The 21,630-nt window shown below is 38.1% G+C and overlaps 1 protein-coding gene across 4 annotated transcripts in view; it reads left to right on the forward strand.

Moving 5' to 3' along the window:
* The first annotated feature begins 1,366 nt into the window (after positions 1–1,366).
* Positions 1,367–21,630, forward strand: part of LOC145999699 (uncharacterized) — an 80,644-nt gene continuing 60,380 nt past the window's right edge. Inside the window, exons 1-3 of one of the 4 annotated variants that reach the window (XM_083136949.1) lie at positions 1,367–1,447; positions 14,800–14,971; positions 20,717–21,254. In XM_083136949.1, the coding sequence (XP_082993075.1) occupies positions 1,390–1,447; positions 14,800–14,971; positions 20,717–20,756 (270 nt within the window). In that variant the 5' untranslated portion in view covers positions 1,367–1,389 and the 3' untranslated portion in view covers positions 20,757–21,254. Of the gene's footprint in view, positions 1,448–10,015; positions 10,039–14,799; positions 14,972–20,716; positions 21,255–21,630 lie in introns of those variants that run through there. The other 3 variants (XM_083136944.1, XM_083136945.1, XM_083136946.1) reach the window with 3 other exon arrangements.

A 21,630-nucleotide genomic window follows, 5' to 3' on the forward strand; every position in this document is an offset into this window, starting at 1 on the left:
AAAGGTGTCGTAAGTTAAACAAACTTTTCTTCTGCCCGTGTTCCTCTTCAGAAAGTAAGGTTTGCTGCTCTTATGCATTGTCTGAACAGACACGCATTAGCTCTGGAACTGAATGCTTTCATGAATAATCTCAGTACTTTTCCTCTCGTTCATGAAGTAGTTATTTCAGGAACTATCAAATGCTGCACATTACCTCTGGCGGACACAAACCACAGATTAGTATGGCGCCAATCTCACAACTCCGAATATTTTCTTTGATACCTTCTGTTCCAAAGTCAGCATTCTAGGAAACGATTCTCTCCGAATCCAGCCATTAATCACATGTAACTTCTAGGATCTCATGTACTGAACGAACAGGTAGTCAAAAGCATTAGGAAATATTTCACTAGATGAGGTATTCCTACCACTCACATGGTTCGTTAGGTGTCTGTAGTGAAAAGTGACATACAACAGTTCTTGATCGTACTGTGTCTCACCATAACGGATGTGTTGGAGATAAAAGGAGTATAATTCCTACTGTATTTAGTGCGACAAACTGTTCAACTGTTTGTTGCTCTCATTTTTTTTTTATTTTGGCAAATTGTCATCTAATGTTACAGCATTCTTTATACAAGCATCTAATATGGAGAAGAATTTCGACGGTGTACAATTTCTCGATCTATGAACCTGTTCCACTCAATTAATTGTATGTCTAATTCTACGTTTAAAATGAAAAGTTTCTTGATAGTGAACAGGAACATATTGTGAGTTTCACGGGAATCAGACTTTTTTGATATGGGTTTCTAAATCCATTTTACACACAGGTAAGTTAATCCAGACTGGACCTACAATTTAAGATGGGAACCGAATCATCGTGCTTTGTGACTGCCCCGGGCATCCAGTTTGGATCTTCTTGTAATCAGACGTGTTGCCAGGATTGAGTTGATAACGTTTCTAAACATGATATGATGCTTGTATCATTAACAAGTTAAAAAATTAATTCCAATTTAATTTGTGTTAAATGTGTCAATTTTGTTAAAGGTGAGGAATGAAATTCAACTTCACAGGGTCACTCGGAGTCTAGTGGGGGAAATTACCATTAATTTGCACCTTGCAAAGCGGCATACGTTTGAAATCTTGGGTTAGAAAGTTAAGTTATAGTTATTATACATGCTGTTTTTCGATATTTCAAACCAAAATTAACTTGCCTTATTATTATTTGGTTGTGAAGACCTTGCCCGAATGTTTCGATGACTTATTTCCACCTGTTACGCCACTAACTACTGGATTGCGTGTGCATAGAGGAGTGAGAGGAGAGGGCCATGAGGTAAGTGAGTGAGTGACCTTGCTTTGCACATTCTACAGCGACAATTACTCTCGGAGGAGACATGTCAGTACACGCATCGCTTCATGGTGCTGGTAGAGCTAATACTGAAGCGTGTTGGGCAAACACTCGATAAACAGCCAGGTAAGTGTAATGGGAATTGATTACAGGTGAGAGAGAGTGAGAGTGAGTGGAAAAGTTATTGTATTGGTGAACCACTTTTTAGAATCATAGTGAGTGAAAGAAGCAGGTTAATTGCAATTGTGTCTACTCACCTACTTGGTTCGTGCAGGTAAATCAATTTTTAAAAGATTAATATTGTACCTAATGAAGAATATTACGAAAGTGAAAAATAAACCAACACGAAGAGAAATCATACTTTTAGAGAAGGAAGGAAAGAAACTAGCGAAATTACAAGCTTCCATCAACCACGTTCGTTCTCTTTTACAGCTACACAAAATTTTGTTCGTGGTTATTGTACACAATCCTTCTGATGTTAATTTTATACACCTACCCCCCACTTCCTGCCGACGACCACATTGTGAGGAGGCCCCGACGATTAAGACCATTAAGACCCCGCAGTGTTTTCTATGAGTTTTTGATATTTGGATAGAATCACATATACACACACACACACAGGCACAATTGCTGTCGGTGTGTATAACTATAGATTTATTAAAAATTATTTTGCTGCTTCGCTCGCAATACGAGCGTATTCTGTAGCAGTCACACATCCAGTTTTTCTTTTGCTAAAATCAGGGGCGGCGCTCGAAAATTTTGACCGGGCGGGAAGGAGCTAAATATGGATAAATTAGGGTGGGCAGATATAAAGTTTGTCTCTCACAAACATTGGGTTACGAGATCGTTACAAGAGAAAAGTAGGACATGATATTCCAAAATGTAGGACTTTTAAGTCAAAATGTAGGACACAATATATTGGCAATTAATAACACATTTCCAGAACAAGTTAGAAATTAATTTGAAATTGACACTTTTCATTTTAAAAAATATTCTTAAGGAATTCTTAAGTGCAAAATTCCCAAACAATACAGTACACCTCTTACTACATGTGTTAACTGGTGCTTCTCAGAGGAGCCAATTTTTCTCAAAATTTGAGGTTTAGTTAAAATATATTTTTGAGAAAGTGAACAGTCAAGCTATTTGAAAATATATTGAACCCAATACTTAACGTTTTACAGACTTTATGAAATAAATATTTCTCTCGTGAGTCCGTTGTGCTGATGTTAAGGAAAATACTATCTCAACATTTGCATTATGACTCGGCAATTACCAGTGTTCGGAAAGTTCCTTTTGAAAAGGTAACTAGTTACAGTTACAGTAACTTGCTTAAAAAAAGTTACAGTTACAGTTACAGTTACTCATATTAAAAAGTAACTCAGTAAAGTTAAATGTACTTCAAAAGTAACTGTAAGTTACTTTTACAGTTACTTTCTGCTGAAAAGTTTCTTGCAACCAAATTACACAAATCGATCATTAATTGCAATAAAATATTTTGTGAAGACTAACATGTATTTTACTTATGTTACTGGTCCATAATATAAGTCTTCGTATATTTATATTTATTACAAAATAAAGTGCGCTCCTGTGCTTTGCGCGACGCCATGAAGGCGTATATGGGGTGTGGAGTTAGAGCCCCACACTTTCTTGATCATGGCCGAAGGTGGGGGTCATGTGATCAACACCACGTCCCTGGCATCCTTTACCCTCCAGAGTTTCCACCAGATACCCACTTTATAGGACGCTGGGTGGGCGCTGAAGCCGCTTCAACAGGTGGAAAAATTATTGGCTCTACCCCACCAAGGATCGAACCTGGGGTCTCTCCCATGGTAGTCAGGCAACCAAACTACTTTTTTTTTTTTAAAGGAATACGCCTATGCGGTAGTATCCCCGTTATTCACATTTTCCAATTTTCACGTATGTCAATTTTCTGTTTTCTGTATTTTCATTGGAACAAACACAAACATCCACGTCCGAAACGAACTAGAATCCGGGACCCCTGACATATAGTGCGTTGTGCTAACCACTTCGCCACGGAGGTTGACCTGAGCTACTGCAACTTAAACATTTGTATTTATTATCATTGTTGTTCTTTAGGAACGTCCATTGGAGGGGGGGATTCTAGAAACTGTATAGATAGAGAGAAAGAGGATATATTCTAAGAAGGGAGGTCTGTCTCGCATAAAGGGCGTGTCAGAGAGACATAAATTTGTAGTAAAATTTCAAGTATTTATGAACCAGAAAATAATAAAAATTAAAATGTAGTAGCCTATAATTGTGCGTTATCCATGAAGGTGAAAATGGCATTTTAAACTTACCTTTCAGTTCTCTCTGAGACGATTACTTAAACAAGCGAGACTGATCGTTAGGGTCTTCCTGATTCTTTCGTTTTCCACTTGAGTGTTGTAATTCACTGTTGTATCAATAATAATGGTGAGATATGTCGTATCTGTTATTTCAAGAAAATGGGTTCTCATCTAAATCTTAAACGAATAGCACTTACCAAACTATATCTCTTTCTTTAAAATGTCCAGAAATGCTGAATAATCATAAATAAGCGAATTCTAACCGGAAATAATTTTACATCCATTTTTAAATTATCAGGAACTGAGATAAATGAAAACACGTGGAGACAATTCGCGACCTTAAAGTAAAAAGGTTCTATCTGCACTTTTGTGCGAAAATGAGTTTGTGACCTTAAGCAGATCTTTGGATTACATTCTATGTACTCCGTAAAGATCGTGCTTCGAAGGATATTAGTTTCGAAGAAATCAACGGGGTAAAAAGTACTATCTGCGAATGAGGTTTTAAGTTGGGGTAAAAAAGTTCTATCTGCTTTGTTTCCGGTCTTTGTGTTCAGTGCATAGCGTATTGTTGTATTGCAGCAGTTGGGCTAACTGATGCCCAACTGGCACAACGTTCATCTCCTATGTATCCATCTATTGGAACCTCCAACGTACAGAGGAAGCAATTAAGTAAAGATAAATTGTCAGATCTCACTTATATGATGAAGTGTATGCCGGCTGTGAACCAACGTTACTTAGAGAAACATATAAGATACTTTTTTTTCATTTGGTTACAGTCCTGTTGTCAATAAGCGATATCTACTCCCAATGAGTACAAATACTTTTCATTTTCTTATCAAAAGGATATGCAGTAGCATGTTATGTTAAAATGAACGTTTTGTGTTTCCACTGGGATTATAAACTGCAACACTATTTACAACATGGTTACTTTTTCAACTGCAATACTTTCTATTAAACATTATTTCAAAATCCAATCTTCACACTCTTATATAATTGGTATATAGTATTGGATGAAACAATTAGTATTATTTTGTACTCTGGAGCACCTTTTATATATTATTTACTTTAACATGTACATAGTTCATGCATAATATAGAATAACTAGAATTTCTCACCTTTCTTTTTTTGCAAAAAGTTTGAATATTTAAGGGATAACATTTTTACTCTCATCTGAAACGTTACTTTTGGATTAAAAAGGTTCTAACCGCAAATTCGTCGTTGCAATACCTAAACATTAGTAATATATTTTCACTAATTTTCCTGTATATATTAGAGAGCGAGTGATCACTATACAATGCCAGAAGCACAACGTCTTGGAATAATTATTTTTTCCTGTGCACATAGTCAAATCTTTAACTATCTCTCCTGAGAATATCACCACTTGGCAGATAGAACCTTTTTACTTTAAGGTCGCGAATTACATTATTTTCCATTCACATGCGCATTTGCTACGTCTCGTCTTCTTCAGTTTCGTCCATACTACCTGTATCGTTGAATTATTTCGTAAAAACACTGAAATATTGCAGTAGGTTCTTCCCTCTCCAGCTTTATCCGATATTATAGCAAAGAAAAAACTAATCGGATGCTGCTTACAGACGGAGGATGTTATAAGGTCACAGAGGAACACCTCAGAGGAACATACTACAGAAACAAAAGACACTTCACAGCACGCAACTGACAATTGCAAACTGTCAGCAATAGGAAGGCTCCTCCTCCTAGAGGCTTACCGTCCCGCTTCTGAGAAATCCACCTCTCTTCCGAGCTGTGTATATCGCTTTGGAATTCAGGTCTACCAAACGAGAGATGAAACATACGATAAACCTTGAAATTTCTGGCACCTAAATGGAGCCTACTGACTGACCACCGCTAGGGGACAAATTTAGCACAACTTTCTCTTTTCCTCTTCATCTATTGTTTGCAAGAATTAACGTCTCAAAGAATGGGTTTTTATATCGCTCCGGCTTACTTGATTCCTAAATCACCAATAATTTATGACACTTGCATAGCAACAAAAGTGTCGCAAAGTAACTATAAAAGTAACTGTTAAAACGTTACTTCTATCGTAAAGAAACTACTCAGTTACAGTTTCAGGTACTCAGTTTTGAAAGTAACTAGTTACAGTTACATTTTCTCAAAAAAAAAGTAACTGTTACTTGTAACTAGTTACTTCCAAACACTGGCAATTACCGTAACTTGAAATGGTTCAAGAAGTTTTAGCTGGGGTAGTTTCTAGTTCAATAACTTTGTCCTCTATATCCCTGCTTTACAATCAAAATATTGAATAAGAATGGGAAACATCTTGTTCCATTAGTAAAAACCCCACCGAAGAGTGATATCATCAAAATGTGGTCCCAAAACTTTGTTCTTTAATTCCGTCCGGTTTTCCGTTTGTCCTCTAGCAGTACAAAGTTTTATTTTAATTTTGGGCAATGAACGAATCAAAATAAATTTCACTATTGAGTTTGGGAGTGCACTTCATGAACTTGCAACTTGCATGATTTCTTTTTGTTCACCTGAAAAAGTATTTTCCAAATTCAAACTATGTGACATTCAAAATGTAGGACATTTATGATATTTTTCAAAATTCTCCAGGAGCCAGGCGTAAGGCTAAAATGTAGGACTTGTCCGAAAAGAAAACAGACGTCTGTTAACCCTACACAAACACATATCCTCTCACCCTCTCCCGGATTCCTTTGTGTTTCTCTCGCCTTTTCTCTTTGCTGTTGTGCGTCTTATTTACTACCTCCTTTTCACCATTTTCCTCTGATGTATTACCCCCCTCCCCTCTCTCTCGCCTACACACACACACACACCGATAAATCGTTAGCCAAATCTTGATTAAGGATTTCTCGATTCACTCAAATTTAGAAAAAAGTAGCGAAAGGGCTTGATGTCGTCAACTCGTCACCTGCTCTAAAGCCGCTTGGCTACCTTTCCCACGTTAATCTTGATAAAATCTCCCTATTTCTATTTCTCTCATTTAAGTGTCCCTTCCCTGATGCCCTTCAATTGCTCACTGTGTACTTCGCTTTGTACAGGGGATATTTTATTTTATCCCTTTAAATTAAGAAATAATTTATAATAGCCCATACTTTATTAAGTGGACGAAGCATATCAGATTAATGGATTTGATTTATTTAACTTCCCTTTTTTCACTTTTGGCTAATCACGAAGGTGATGATGAAGTGGGACAATCACAAACACACATGGGCAGATCACAAAACAAGCTCCACAGAGGATTGTATTGGCTGTGAGTCCAGACGCCGTAGTCTCGTTAGTTTGCTAAATGCAGTCCAGGGTGTACTACGTGGAAGAAACGCTGACATATGGGTGGCAGATTAGAGTATATTGTTTAATTCAGGCGACAATTATGAAAAATATGGATCAAATTCTTTACAAATGGAAGAAACACCGAAAGCTAAAGAAGTATTTCTGTGTGTGAAACTAGCGCCGTCCCCAGGAGAGGGGCAAGGCCTCGTGCTTCATGGAGGGAAGGAACTTTAGAGCAAAACTGCACAAAATGTAATTTTATCGTTTTAAATTCGCAAAACAAGTTATGCCAAAATTCGACATTTACAGTTACGCAAGTTTCAACTATGCGCCTTTCTTTGCTCCTGTTTACCTACTTTTCAAAACGAATTAACTTGTTTTCTCTTGCGATACAATGTTGTATGTTCCGTACATCATAGGATATTCAAGGATGATGACAAAGTATGGTAAACACCAACAATAGTGAATAAATATTTATTTCTCCATAATTCAAACGAATTATCTTGAATAGTTTTAACAATATTATGTGTTTTTAACAGAAAAGAACACTGCTTCTTCGTTGAGGGTTAATGAATGATCCTTTTTCTTGGCTCACAGAGATGTTCCAAATTAATGCGTGCATATATTTCTTTGTATTTAATTAATGTCTTGTTAGGGAAGTTTTAAAGAAATTTTGTTCATTGTACATTAAACTTTCCTGACATAATAACGTAATTGTCACACAAGATAAAACTAAAAATAGTGAAAATAAAGGGATTTGTGCAAAATGAACATCGAGATGCTAGATATGGTAAGATATAAATATGCATAGAGATTGAAGAAACAAATAATGCGTTTAAGTAAATTGTAGGAAGTAATTTAGGGAAAAAAAACAAAAATTGATCATGGTAGCCATGTAGCAATTCCTCTCTTGTTCATATCTTACCTACATAGAAATGGCGTTTCTCTTGTTCTTTGCGCTTTGAAACTCTTGGATACAGTTTCAATTACTGACAATTACCACACTAGAGAAATAAATCGTCCATTACCCGAAACGTTAAGAAGCTTAGTTATGAATCGAAGTTATTTTGCATACTACTGGAAGTAAATCGAAGATGTTTATATTTATTCATATGTTCGTTTTTATATATATTATTTATCATATCATGATTTTGTACTCCCACCTCGTAGAAAGTACACTTTGGCTGTAGATATTGCAATACTTCTAGCCACAGAAGTGTTAAGTCGATCACTAGTCTTATGTGCCGGCCCCGTGGCAGAGTGGTTAGCACATCACGCTACGATACCAGGGATCCCGGGTTTGAATCCCCGCTTCGGCATGGATGTTTGTGAGCGTCCATTCATCAATTTAATCATGTGTGAGCCTTTCTAGTATCGACAATATTCATAAGAAAAATATGCACCGATTCAAGATAAGAATATATTTATATTGAAGTATTCGTATTTTCCCAAACATTCATTAATACTTCTTGAATCTGTTCAGGTGGGCAATCGGGTGGGCAGAGGAATTTTTGGGTGGGTGCTTGCCAACCCTTCGTGCCGTCCAATTACAATTTCGAGAGAAACAAAAGTTCGCTGAGATCAGTGCAGAGGATGCCGAATTCTATTCTTTTCCTTGACGTAGAAAACTCTCCGAATGCATAAGTTCGAGTCAAAATTTTATTTCTGTAAAACTACTAAAACTAAATGTAACGGGCTCTGCTTGCGAAATGATAACAAAACACGTTAACTGTAAGCAAATCTTTTTTCGGTATTGTTTGCTTCGATCTCCGTAGAAATCACAACAAATAGGTGCTTACAGTGGCGGCGATTAGGGGGGGGCGAAGGGGCACTTTCCCCCTCCACTTTTTGCTACTTGTGTCCCCTGTATTTTACTATGCTAAACCTTATCTACCAAGGGAAATCAGGCTGTCCTTGCCGCCCCTAGTTTTGGAACCCAATAGTAGAGGGTAAATAGGTCTTCTGGGCGACGCCTCAAATTTGACTACGCGGTCCTTGCTCTTGGACTTCAGTTCGAGACCTGTTTCGCCAGCGCGATGGTGATTTGACTCGCCCAACTTACCAAATTCAAGCGAATCGAGGCATTCTATAAGATACTTCAACTCGTACCCGTAGCCTGTATCGTGGTACAGCTTCCTACGAGATGGGTCCTAGTCGTAGCCTGTTACGAGCATTTTTTTTTTATTGTGGGCCTCCTCCAAGTGTGGGGACGAAGTATCCATTTTATTATTGCCTTTCAAAGTCTGAGTTTGTTGTCCTGTCGTTTGTAAATTAATCTATTGAAATTACTTTTACCTGTACCGGGAGTGGGTGTGTGGGCCCTCCAAGTGCTGGTGGAGGGTACGTTTGGGATAACCTGTTAAAGGCTAAGGAATTCTTCGTTTAGTTTCTCTTATACTCCTACGTACTTTTATAAATACATCATATTGTATGTATTTATCTTGGTGCCGAAGAAGCCGTGAGCTCTGTCTTTTCCATCTCTTTGTCTCTCCTCTCTTCTCTATTCTATTTTACTCTTTCAATCACTTTCTTCCCCCTCTCTCACTGCCTCTTTCCCTCTTTCCTGACATCTTTCTTTCTCTCTCTTTCACCTTTTTTCTCTTCCTCTATTCTATTATTCTCTTCTTCCCCTCTCTCGCTGCCTCCTTCCTACTTCCTCTCTCTATATCTCTGTCACTCTATCCGCTTTCTCATCCTCTCTTCCTTTCTCTATGGCCATTTCTCTATTTTTTGCTTCTCTCTGTCTTTTTGTTTCTGGCTGTGAACCTCTCTACCCACATTCATACATTACATAATGATTCATGAAATAACGGGTAAGTAATTTGTATGCAAAGCTTGGTTTAATATTTAACTGATTAAAGAAGGAAACTCTATTCCACATTATGATTCTTTAGCTTTACAAACTGTGAAGTTGAGTTGAAAAATCTGGTTCAGTGGAAATCCAGCGAGCGTAGTGTCTCCTAGCGAATGTTGCATCTAATGTAGGCCAGAGGAAGAGAGGAAGACGAATGCCCTTATTTCGAACGGTGTCATCACCATACACGCGTCGAAGCTTTGCGAATGTTAGTCCAGTTGGAAGAGTGAAAAGTGGATGTTGCTTTTATTGTGTTCTACGTAATTGAAAGTAAGAATATTATTAAGGTAAGATAATTATTTGTTTTGCAAAACTTTAGATGTACTGCGTTTATGCTTTTATGAACGGTTAGTGATTAAATAGAGAGTGAATCTAAATATCAAGGCGAGAAAAGTCAAAGCAGTGTGTGTTTATTATTTTCATGAAAGTTAGAAGGGAAAAGAGATAAACCGGTTTTCTGTAACAATGTCCAAATTTTATCAATGCTTTACTGCTATGACGAAAAGAAGTAATAATTGGTTTATTTAGTGCTCCTTTAGTCAACGTCGCATAGTGAGGATGTGATGAAATTTGTGAGGGGACTGGTATCTTACAAAAATATTCCGGCTCAGAGACAGGAGTTTGAAAAATGTGGATTACCCCTAAATAGTGTCGTAAGTTATAATAAAACAGTCAACTATTGTTATTGGTTAATTAGATGAAAGTGGCAAAAATAATGTCAATAAAAAATAAACACATGTGAGGTCGTGGCTTCGATCTTTCCTAAGAAGACACTTTAATTTGTGATTCCAGACCAGAAAGTGTGTTGTGTTTGTTATATTACCTCTTGATTTGATAGGATTGGTTATGAAAAATTAAGATATGATAACAATAGTCTGCAGTGACAACGATTAGGAGGGGGCAGTTATTTGTGATTATTTTGTTTAGTATTGATAGACACATGACAGGAAGAACAAGACGAGTTTGTATTTATAGCATGTTATTTTTTAGTTGTCATTGTAACCAGGTGTTACATGTACGTGATTGGCTTCCAGGCATTAAAGTTATATCGTTATAATTTGAACCTACGTATTTTTTATGTCTTGTGCAAGTTTTCGAGATAGATAGGAAATCACACACCCAACAACAAGGCTTACATCTATGACGCATTCGTACTGGATATTCGTGGTTATTCTTCGTGAGAAGAAGTATGGATGAAGACATCATGAAGAGTAAGCGACGATCATCATTCCTGCATAGGTTTATGCAAAGACAAATTGTGTTGGCTTGATCAATTTCTACGGTAAGAAATCAAGATTGCACGGTTTGTGTATAGTTTACAATAATTGTACAAGGGCAAGGTTAATCAGTGTAATACGGATTGTGTCTACGATATTGCGCTATTAAGTTGTCCACAATTATGAATATGTCATAGACGAGAATCACCTAATCCCAGATCATCAGTTTGGTTTCAGAGCAAACAATGGTACGACAGAACAGTTCCTAAGTGTCCTTGATTACGCAGCAGTCCACAACAACAGAAAACATCGTGTTGTGGGCTTCTTTTCTGGATGTGCAAAAAGCCTTTGATCGAGTATGGCATATTGAGCTCATACATAAACTTCAGCAGATCCCGTTTACAAGATGTTATACGAAATCACTACTAGATTATCTCCACCAATCGTGGCGAGAACTGATTACATGCTTCGAACAATACATACTCTCTATGCTTCCCGGAGACACACTGCTTCAGATCTTTTTTCTAAATCCTGTTTAGTCTACCTGTCTATAAAGTGGACTTAAAAAAAGTAAACCAATGTCTACAAGTTGTATTTTCTTTTGTGTGTGTGTGTTTCTCATTAATCATAATCTGTATGTGTGATTTACAATCAAACAATCTATCATTGATACTTTGTCGGTTTTTGAAAGTATATATATTTTTTTGTTGCCAAAAAGGACCTTGATTTCCGGTGTAAGTCCAACCATTTCTCGTCTTAAGCGCTGCGGGAGCTCGAATTAATAGCTGGAGAATAAAGGCGCTCGGAGCACGTTGCTGCATGCAGTGGGAACATAATTCACACACATCGCCGCGATGAATCCCAAGAGGAAAAAAATGTCACGTAGGGAGAAAATGTTTGTGTTGTGGCGACTAGAGCTTCAGTGTTGTAATGTAGGGGGCGGGGAGGCGCATTCAATTGCCAACTCTAATGCACACGAATGGCCTTCAGGACTCGGTACGTTTGTAATGTTATCTGTGTAAGCAAAAGAAAAAAAGACACCAAGCATGAAGGATGGTGAAAGCATGCAATCTTTACATCAGACGAGACAGGATATTCAAAAGGGGGACTTCATTTCCGACACGGCTCCCGCTCTCGTCACAGTTCATGCTTTTACAGATAACATCAAAAACCGTGACAAACGTTTTCTGGATTTTGACTTTCAATTCACATTTCCATTTCATTCCAGTTAACCCCCCCCCCCATTTTTGCCACTTTTGCTCCCGTACTATGTTAAACCTTACGTATCAAGGGAAAGTAAACTGTTCTTGCCCCCCAAGTTTTGGCACCTTGTCCCCCTCCCAGGTTTGGAACCCAATATCCGCCACTGGTCCAGACTAAATCTGGTGGCCTTTGCATCAATGATTATAAATCTCAAACTACCCGATATTGCAGACTTCAGACTTCTGAGAGCTGCCTCTCTCCACCCCAAACCGATTCATTTATGAAAGGGCAAAATCGACATATTCATCAATTTTAAAAATTGCCCATTTGGCCAGTCAACAAAGGATGATTTTGGGGCCGAATAAGAAAAAAAATCAGGGAAAGCTGGAACAAATTTTATTATCTTTCTAAAAGGGTTCTTAATGTCATATTAATTTTTCAAAAACCTGTACTACCCCTGATTTGGCCGCCATCTTTGTAAAATGGCGCCCAAAATCGGTTTCTTGCAATATCTCGTTTGAAAAGCACTTTACAGCAAAAGAGGTTATAACAGAAAATAATCTACGTACAATTCTCTACAAAAAGGTTCTGTGCATGTTTCTTCTAGGAAACTCCGTTAGGACGTTACAGGAGCGAGAAATTTCACTTCTTTTTTTCCGCTCCATTTTGCAAGAGCGAAAGACAAGGACACTTTTTTGCAAGGTACCTTGAGGGCTTATTTCTTATTAAAATTCATATTCTAAATGTATGAGCCGCGGTAACTCAGTCCTGTCGACATCCGTGGCGGAGTGGTTAGCACAGCGCGCTGAAATGCCAGGGATCGGGTTCGAATCCCGGCTGAATGTTTGTGTATGTCCGTAATGAGAAAAATCGAGATATGTGTGAAAGTTGAGAAAATGGTGAATGGCGCGAAATAGTACCGCGAGGGAGTATTCTCTCTTTTTTTAAAAAATGTCGTTTTGGCGTATATCATGCGGGAGACCTGGTTTCGTTCCCGGCGGGGAAGAACGGATATTTCTTCCATCTGTTCAAGCGGTTCTGGCTCCCATCCAGCGTCGTATAAAGTGTGTACCTGGAGGAGATTCTGGGGGTGTAAAGACGTCCAGGGGCATGGTGCTGATCACATGACCCTCAACTTCGCCCGCGCTCAATAAAGTGTAGAGCCCTAACTCCACACCCCTTATACGCCTTTATGGCGTGGTGCAAAGCACAAGGGAGCACTTTACTTTATCTTTTTTTTTACTTTTTTTATTCTAAATGTTCTAACAACTTTTCTTGAATATGTGTTTTCAAGTGATAGTATATGTATGTTAAATAATAATTCTGCAATATTTAATATAAAACAAATGAACATAATGTCTGTTTTTCTGCTACTGTTAGAAACCAAACCATCCTTGTCTTCTACCAGCAAGAATTATTGTAAGTGCATATGAACAAGATCATCACAGTCGTCCTGAGCTTTCAGATCGAAGCGAAAGCTGCAGGCCACAATCTACACAAGGATCTCAAACCGAAGTGATGACACGCCCCCTCCCACCCTTTTAGTCTAAAGGGAAACATTCACCGTGTATGCGCAAATAACAAAGTGCTAAGATGCATGCTATTGAGAACATGTTCCAGTTGGAGCGACACGTGCAGCTTGTCGTGTAGTTTCAAATCGAAAAGTTTCATATATTTCTTAAGATTAGCTTCCGAGAGAAACGTGCTTCTTCCGTCTGAAAGCTCCCTTCCTCTTCTACATTCTGTCCCGGAAATCCCCCGGAGAGAGCGAAAGAATACAGGTCTCTTGTGCAGGTAGTAACTTGAGAATACTCAACCAACGAACGCGTGAGAGGGAACAGAATTGCACGATCATGTTCCAGAGATTCCCTGGACAGAGTACAGAACAGTGTCAGGTTTTGAACAAGTTAATCTTCGTAATGCTTACATATCACTGAACACTTAAGCCCAATTTTCCTACAGCTGCAAGGCCCCTTGTGGAGCCTTGAAGACGTTTGCAGGTTATAATGCGAAGAAGCTCTGGCGGTGCTGCTTCTTTGTCAGTTGACACTTTCTGTGATACTTTCAGAGAGTGGTACAGCCAACCCCAGATTAAATAGGAGGAAAAACAATTCCCAACGGAAAATAAGTTGGCAATGCTGCGAACACCGAGGCGTTCTAGATAAGACGCTTGAGATAAAACTAGTTCATTGACTTCCAGTTACCCTGATGTGTGCACGGCTTGTTTCGTGTCGCTTACTGTCCTTGTCACAGTAGCAAAGGCAGACATCGTTTTCTAAATTGAAATTTAAAAAGAGTCGTTTATGCAGTACTAAGAGTTAGCAACGTTTTATTCGTCACCTTTACTTTCTATTGAAAATTGCAGAGTTAAAAATATCAATTTTAACAAAGTAATTGATTCTTGTGCAGACAACAAATCAAGAAAGTCTTAATTATTTAAGTCGAATCAAATAATCATAATCTTATTTTTTTATGGGTAAAGAATGTATTTCACAGTATCTATTTTGTTAGTTTATTTCATGCACACTCCTTTTTAGTCTAGCATTTGACAAGAACAAATAAAAACATCTTTAATCATAATCAAGAAAATTACCCCATATGCTAAAATTTCAAATTTTGATTTCGTAGATCCAGCTATTATAAGAGCAGTGACTGGGGTGCCCCACTTGAGTAGCCTGCCCCGGGGTCCCATGAGTCTTTCTACGCCCCTGTGTGGCACTGAGATGGCCTGTAATGGAACGCTTGCTGGAAGATACTCTTCATACACTTCTAATCCGAGAGAGGAATTTGACGCTTTCTGGTAAGTTGCGTCAACTCACAGTGTTTATTGTTTCGTTAATTGAATCTATTTACTTTCTCCAAAATAAGGACACTACCATGAATTATTAAGTAGAAATCAACAATCATAATTAGACCCATTTTTCAACTTACTTGCCTTTGGGAATCGTATTTCAAATTACAAAGCTTTATCTAATGTACATGACATAATATACAGCCATATTTAAATTAGTAACCAGTTCATAATAGTAATAACGTTACAGTATTATGGTAGTATAGCCTGCAGTATTATATGGATATGCAACTCGGTCCCTTACATTAGAATAGGAACATAAATTAAGAGTATTTGAAAATACGTAGAATCCTTGGAAAAGTATTTGGACCAAATAGGAATGAGGAGACAGGTGAGTAGAGAAGATTACATAATTTAGAACTGCATAATTTGTATTATGTCCAGATATTATTACAATGATTAAATCAAGAAGACTTAGGTGGCCAGGCCATGTGGCACGAATGGGCGAGAAAAGAAGAGTTTACAGGATTCTTGTTGGGAAACCTGATGGTAAGATACTTGTAGGAAGACCAAGACGAAGATGGAGGGATAACCTTGAGATGGACCTAATGAAAATTTGTATGGGTGAAAAAATATTAGATTGGTCTTGCCCAGGATAGGAACACATGGAAGTCATAAACCTGCGTGTTTAGAAGACTAGAGAGTTAGTGAGTAAGTTTAGTTAGTAACTTTACAGTTAACATTTACTTGAATGAGAGCAATTCAAATTTTTAATTCTCAGTACAGTGCACAGGTATCCTATATAAAATACTCAGAAAAATAATTTGCACACTCCTTGACACTCCATATTTTACTACGTCACTGCTTTCGCTTATTGAACTCACAAAATTCAAACGATATCTTGAAAACTACATGCATATCCCTATTACTTCAACCTTCACATACAAACTCCTTCTCCCTGATTAAAATACAATTCATTTCAATATTTATTGGAGTTATTGTAACAATCTTCCCACACATATAATTATTATTAATTTATCACTGTTTACAACGAAACTCATAATTTTTGCATATCTATGTAGCCTTAATGTTAGGCCCTTGACACTCCATATTGGAGAAATAAGAGAGAAAGAAAGGAAGAAAAGAGAGAGAAAGAAAGGAGAGAGAGAGGAAATAAAAATTATAAGTGAATTAAACGGTTTGCAAAAAAAATCTACAATAATTGCGATAATATAGTGTATATTCAAGTGAATGCTATACATTTTTACACAATTTAGTGTACAATAAAAGTACAGGTCACAAAGTAATATTCAGTTGTAGATACTTTTAGCAAATATCTGACTCGTTTTGAGAGTGTCGAATGATAAGTAGGATTGTTATCTGAAAAGGGGTTTGAGGAAGATAAGATTGAAAACGGTTTCACGTCTCATACTCTTCATATATCCTACAGTTTATCTGGCCAAGAAAGTGTGTTGGGAGGGTCTGTTACAAAAATTGCAATTCTGCGATGGATCTAATTCTTGTGTTAAGTTAGAGTTTATAATGTTATTTTGTGTAAAAACCTTCTTCTTGAAGCGACAAGTGGTTACATACATACTTTTCAAATTGCGTTACTCAAGATTTGAAAAATCTAAATTGCGAGCTAACAGTTGTACTTCTATAACAAACAGAACATACAATGCAGTGGCGTATCCTGAAAATAAAGTAAAGTAAAAAAAGTAAAGTGCTCCCCTGTGCTTTGCACCACGCCATGAAGGCGTATAGGGATGTGGGGTGGTCGGGGTGATGTGATCAGCACCATGCCCCTGGCCGGCATTCAGTGAGTTATTTTTTGGCATTGTTGTTAAGCGGTATTATTGTCCGTCTACTCTATCCTCCAAGTCGCACTGGAACAAAAATTTCAGGTGCTTTCAAGATATCATCAGGGCATGCTCGGGCAATTTAACGCGAGTTGTATCGTGACATGTAATTTACCTGGAAGTACGTTCTGTATGTTCCACGTAATATGTTTTGTAAAGTATCATTTCAAACTTTGTCGAGGAGCCCAAAGTTCGCGAAGAAATGTTACAGTTCGTTGATGGGGATAGCACGGCAGAAGGGATTTTAACAAAAATTAAGTTGCCGTGCACTTCGCATTCTGTCCTGAATCGCATCATCTGGGGCAGACGAAAAATAGCCAGTGGCACAACCACAGGGGACATTACACCCTCCCCCCCAACCTTGGCTGGAAATAAATTCTATGGGGGTAAACATTGAAGTAATACCATTAAGCCTTGTTTCCATGATTATGAAAAACTAAATATGCTGACCAAGGCAGTAATTTATTTTATTAAGAACATAAACTAAACGTAACGTTTCAACCTTCTAGCAAGGTCTTCTTCAGACTCTGTATCAAGTACAAAAGTAACAAGATACAAAAAAAGGGCATTATATACGAGGGCCGTTCATGTCAATCGGGGACTTTTTTTTAAAACAAATAGAAGAACAAATTTCAAAGCGTGGTAACTGGATTTATTTTTCCACATAACCTCCTGCTACAGTTATACACTTATCCCAGCGTTTAACTAACGACTGGAATGCTTCGGCATAGAAAGATTTATCATTACGGCGGAACCATTGTAGGACAGCATTCTTCACTTCATCATCAGTGTTGAAATGTTTTCCTCTAAGGAATTCCTTCAGGGGTCCAAACAGGTGAAAATCACTTGGCGCTAAGTCAGGACTATAGGGGTGTGTGGTAATATCTCCCAGCCGATTTCCTGGAATGTTTGGAATGTGCGTTGAGCGGTATGCTGTCGTGCATTGTCTTGCAAAAAGAGAACACCCTTTGTGATGAAACCCGGACGTTTCTTCCATAAACTCTTATGCACATCACGCAGAACACTGCAGTAATATTCACTGTTGATAGTATAGTATTGATACTTGCAATTTCACGACAGGTTATGCGACGATTGTCCAGGAGCAGCTGCTCCACGCACTGAATGTTCCCAGGAATGACTGGCGTGGGCTGTGATCCACCACGACCGGGATCGTCAGTAATAAAGATACGGCCATCTTTGAAGCGCTTACACCATTCAAATGTCTTACTGCGACAGAGTGTCTCATCACCGTACTGAGCCTGAAGTCTTCTGTAAATTTCAGCAGGTTTTCTGTCCTCGTTCATTAAAAAACTTCATCACAACACGCTGTTCCATGTAGACGTCCACACTGTTGTCCGCCATCTTGAATAACGGTCTATGCAGAAGCGCGGGAAATAAGCGCCGCCTACCAGTAACAGCACACAGTTGCCAGTTCCTACTGCATACAGCATAACCTCCAGCCTAGGCGTCTATTTAAACCTGGAAAAAAAATAAGTCCCCGATTGACTTGAACGCCCCTCGTATACACAAACATTATTCCCTCCAGACTATTAGAAAGTTGTTCTGGAACTTTCTAGCTGGTGGCTTTTCCTTGTCAACTGTACTTTCACCTAAAAGGCTAAACATATTTACTTCCATCTAGAATGTGGTTGGACTCTTTATCTCACGCTATTTTTCCTTCATTTTTCTTCCTTCTCCTCTCCTCTTTCTCTCTTGTCTTCTCCACTCTTTCTAACACCTTCTTCCATTCTTTGTTTAACTTCAGTCCCCCATTCCAGTTCATTGTGTCTTCTTCACCTTTCTTCACTATTTCCTTGGCTTCCTTCCATTTTCTCACTAGCATTCTCTTCTCCTTTTCTATCTGCTTAGCCTCATCCCACTCTATGTCATGTCCTGTTTCTCTCGTGTGTTTAAATATCGCATTTCTCTCTCTCTTAAGTCTTAAGTCATACATCATCCCTAGGCTGAAAGACAGGTTGAAACAACATAGGGATGATGTACGACTTAAGAGAGAGAGAAATGCGATGTTTAAACACACGAGAGAAACAGGACATGACATAGAGTGGGATGAGGCTAAGCAAATAGGAAGGGAGAAGAGAATGCTAGTGAGAAAATGGAAGGAGTCCAAGGAAATAGAGAAGAAAGGTGAAGAAGACACAATGAACTGGAATGGGGGACTGAAGTTAAACAAAGAATGAAAGAATGAATGCCCATAACTTCCTTACCATTAAAGTTTTCATAAATATGACTTCACCACTGAATTCCTGGTGAAATTCTAGCTAAAAACCATACCCCACAGGCCCCCTTCCTATTTAAAGTTGGATCCAAGATGGCGGTCACCAAGATGGCGGACGTTGTCATGACATGCACCAAAAAGTTTCCCCCTAGGCCTAACATATTACTACCATGGCCAGCCAATTGCTGCAATCTACACTCCCCTTCATTTCATAAGGGGTGGTCAGGCACTTTTGACTCACCCTGTATAGCATATTGTTATATATATTTTACGAACTTGCTAATGAGGGTAGTATCATAATAAATTAAAAGCTGATATCTTGTTTTGTTATTCATTTTACCATCGTAGTTCGATAAATAGTTATTAATTAATGTTCCAACAAACTGTTATCATATTGGTATTTCCACAAAGTGTTTTTAGTTATCGGAGATGGGAACAGGATTAGGCCACCTTAATGCCGTGGATCTATGTGAAACAAAACACTGCAGTGACCCGAACTTGAGATAACCTGACACTCCATACACAGAAAAAAGATGATTTTCCAGTACCTCAAATGCACCAAGTTTGGGCATCTCATCGTCTTACGATGATGTGTTAGAAAATGATACGACTGTAAAGCGTTTTCACCACTTTTCCTCGAAAAAGTAAACTTTGTTTGTGCTGTTACAGGTTGTGAGCAACTTACCGAGACATGTGCTATATTTATTTAATATGTTTCCGTATAAATGTATATTTCAGCATTTAAGCAGCAATAATAATAATAATAATTTTTATAGGAGAATATGTTCAATAATTTAGACCTGTCTATACCTTCCGTTGCATTAATATTTTGCGTACACTACGAGTGCAAAGCTTTATATTTCAAAGTTGAATTTCTTGTTCTCTTCCTCGATATGTCAGTTTACTTAATATTTCCTTCTTTGTATCTTTAAGTTACCCACAACAAGGCACATTAGACAGCAGGAGTTGGAAATGGGACGTCCAGGAAGTCGAAAGTTTCCGTGTTCTTCGTTAGAGGTACAGTATCATAAAATGTAATGATCACTTGAAAATCTGACTACTGCCCGATTTGCAAAGAAATTGCCTTCTTGACAAAAAACACAATATTCATAATTTTCAGTTCAGATTATGTTTTATACATATAAAATTCACCCTATCCTTCTGTGATATGCTCAATAAGTCTTGTTATAAAATTTCACAATCTAGTGCATGTGCCATTCTTTCCTCACGTAGCCAATAAAGTTACACTCTGTCCAGGGCATCTCTGGAGCTAGCAAACAAAAACAAATCTCTAGGTGGGAGAGAGGGCACCTTGTAGCAAATGGATTCTTGGTTCAGTCTCCAGTGAAGTACCACAGTACCAGTAAATTTTGGTTCAGTCCCGCATAATCAATCTCAACATAAAAAGTGCATAAAACAACAAAAACTGTTAACAAATTTATACTTGCAGTATTTCAGATTATCAAATTTATTCATACCACCTGAAATTATAAATATTTAACCACAGACAAATGTACAACATGCCCGAATGTTGATACTCGTTCAAGGTAAATAAGGACCCATTGAAGAAGCGTTCTTGCTGACATTTTACACATCTAGGTGATGTTTACAAATATGTTTCCTGGTGTTGGTGAAGTTTTTCTATGTTTCTCATTCTAGGAAACAGGGAAAGCCATCTCGTGTTGAAGACATATACTAAACGGCCAGATCTAGGAGCAACGATGGAAAAACCTTCAGAAGACCCACCTCCAAATCAGAGAGCTGGACATTCTGACCTGAGATTGGAAGAAAAGAGGCAGACAACGTTTCATAAAGCACCATCTCTCCCTAAGGCTGTGACAGGATCTGATTATCAAATAAACATAGCAGCGTTGTTGGTGACATCGGCGCTAGAGCAAGGAAATGTTCGCTACAATCTCTCCATTGAACACGCAACAGCTGACAAATTCGATGACGTCGTGTTTATGTTCAAAGAAAACAGCAAGCCCAAATATCGGTTTATTCAAGCGAAACACAGAACAGGCGATGCAACTATTAAAGGTGCGGATCTGGTTGCTCAGGGCGGAGACTTCAGCCTGATGTCTTACTTCAAGGGATATTCCACCTTTCGAGAACGCGACGAATTCAAAAACGTTGCCATAAAAGACTGCATTATTTATACTACAGCTGACTTAGCATCTTTTGTCAAGGAAGGTGAAACTAGAACTATAAATTGTAAGAAGAACATAAACTTGATTTTTCACGAAATAAACGAAAGTGATGAATTCTTGAATGTCAGTAAGTGGAAGAAGAACGCCCGCATTTACCGGTTGGAAGTAAATGAGGACATATAGAGACATTTGAGATGTACTGCAGGTGTCAAGGACAAGTCTGATGAACACATTCAGGAATTTGTACACTTGCTAAAGTTTTATGTTCAACAACCTTCAGTGGAGGAACTGGATCAAATTCTGGTAGATAAATTGAAAGAAATAGAAGACACTGTAAATGATCCAAAGAAATTCAAACACATTTTGTGCACATCTTTGCGAAATTGGATGGCAAAACCAGCAGCAGGAAATCAGGAACGGTAT

The sequence above is a fragment of the Lepisma saccharinum genome, chromosome 15, assembly GCF_977018435.1.
Source record: "Lepisma saccharinum chromosome 15, izLepSacc3.1, whole genome shotgun sequence".
Taxonomy (NCBI): Eukaryota; Metazoa; Arthropoda; class Insecta; order Zygentoma; family Lepismatidae; genus Lepisma; species Lepisma saccharinum.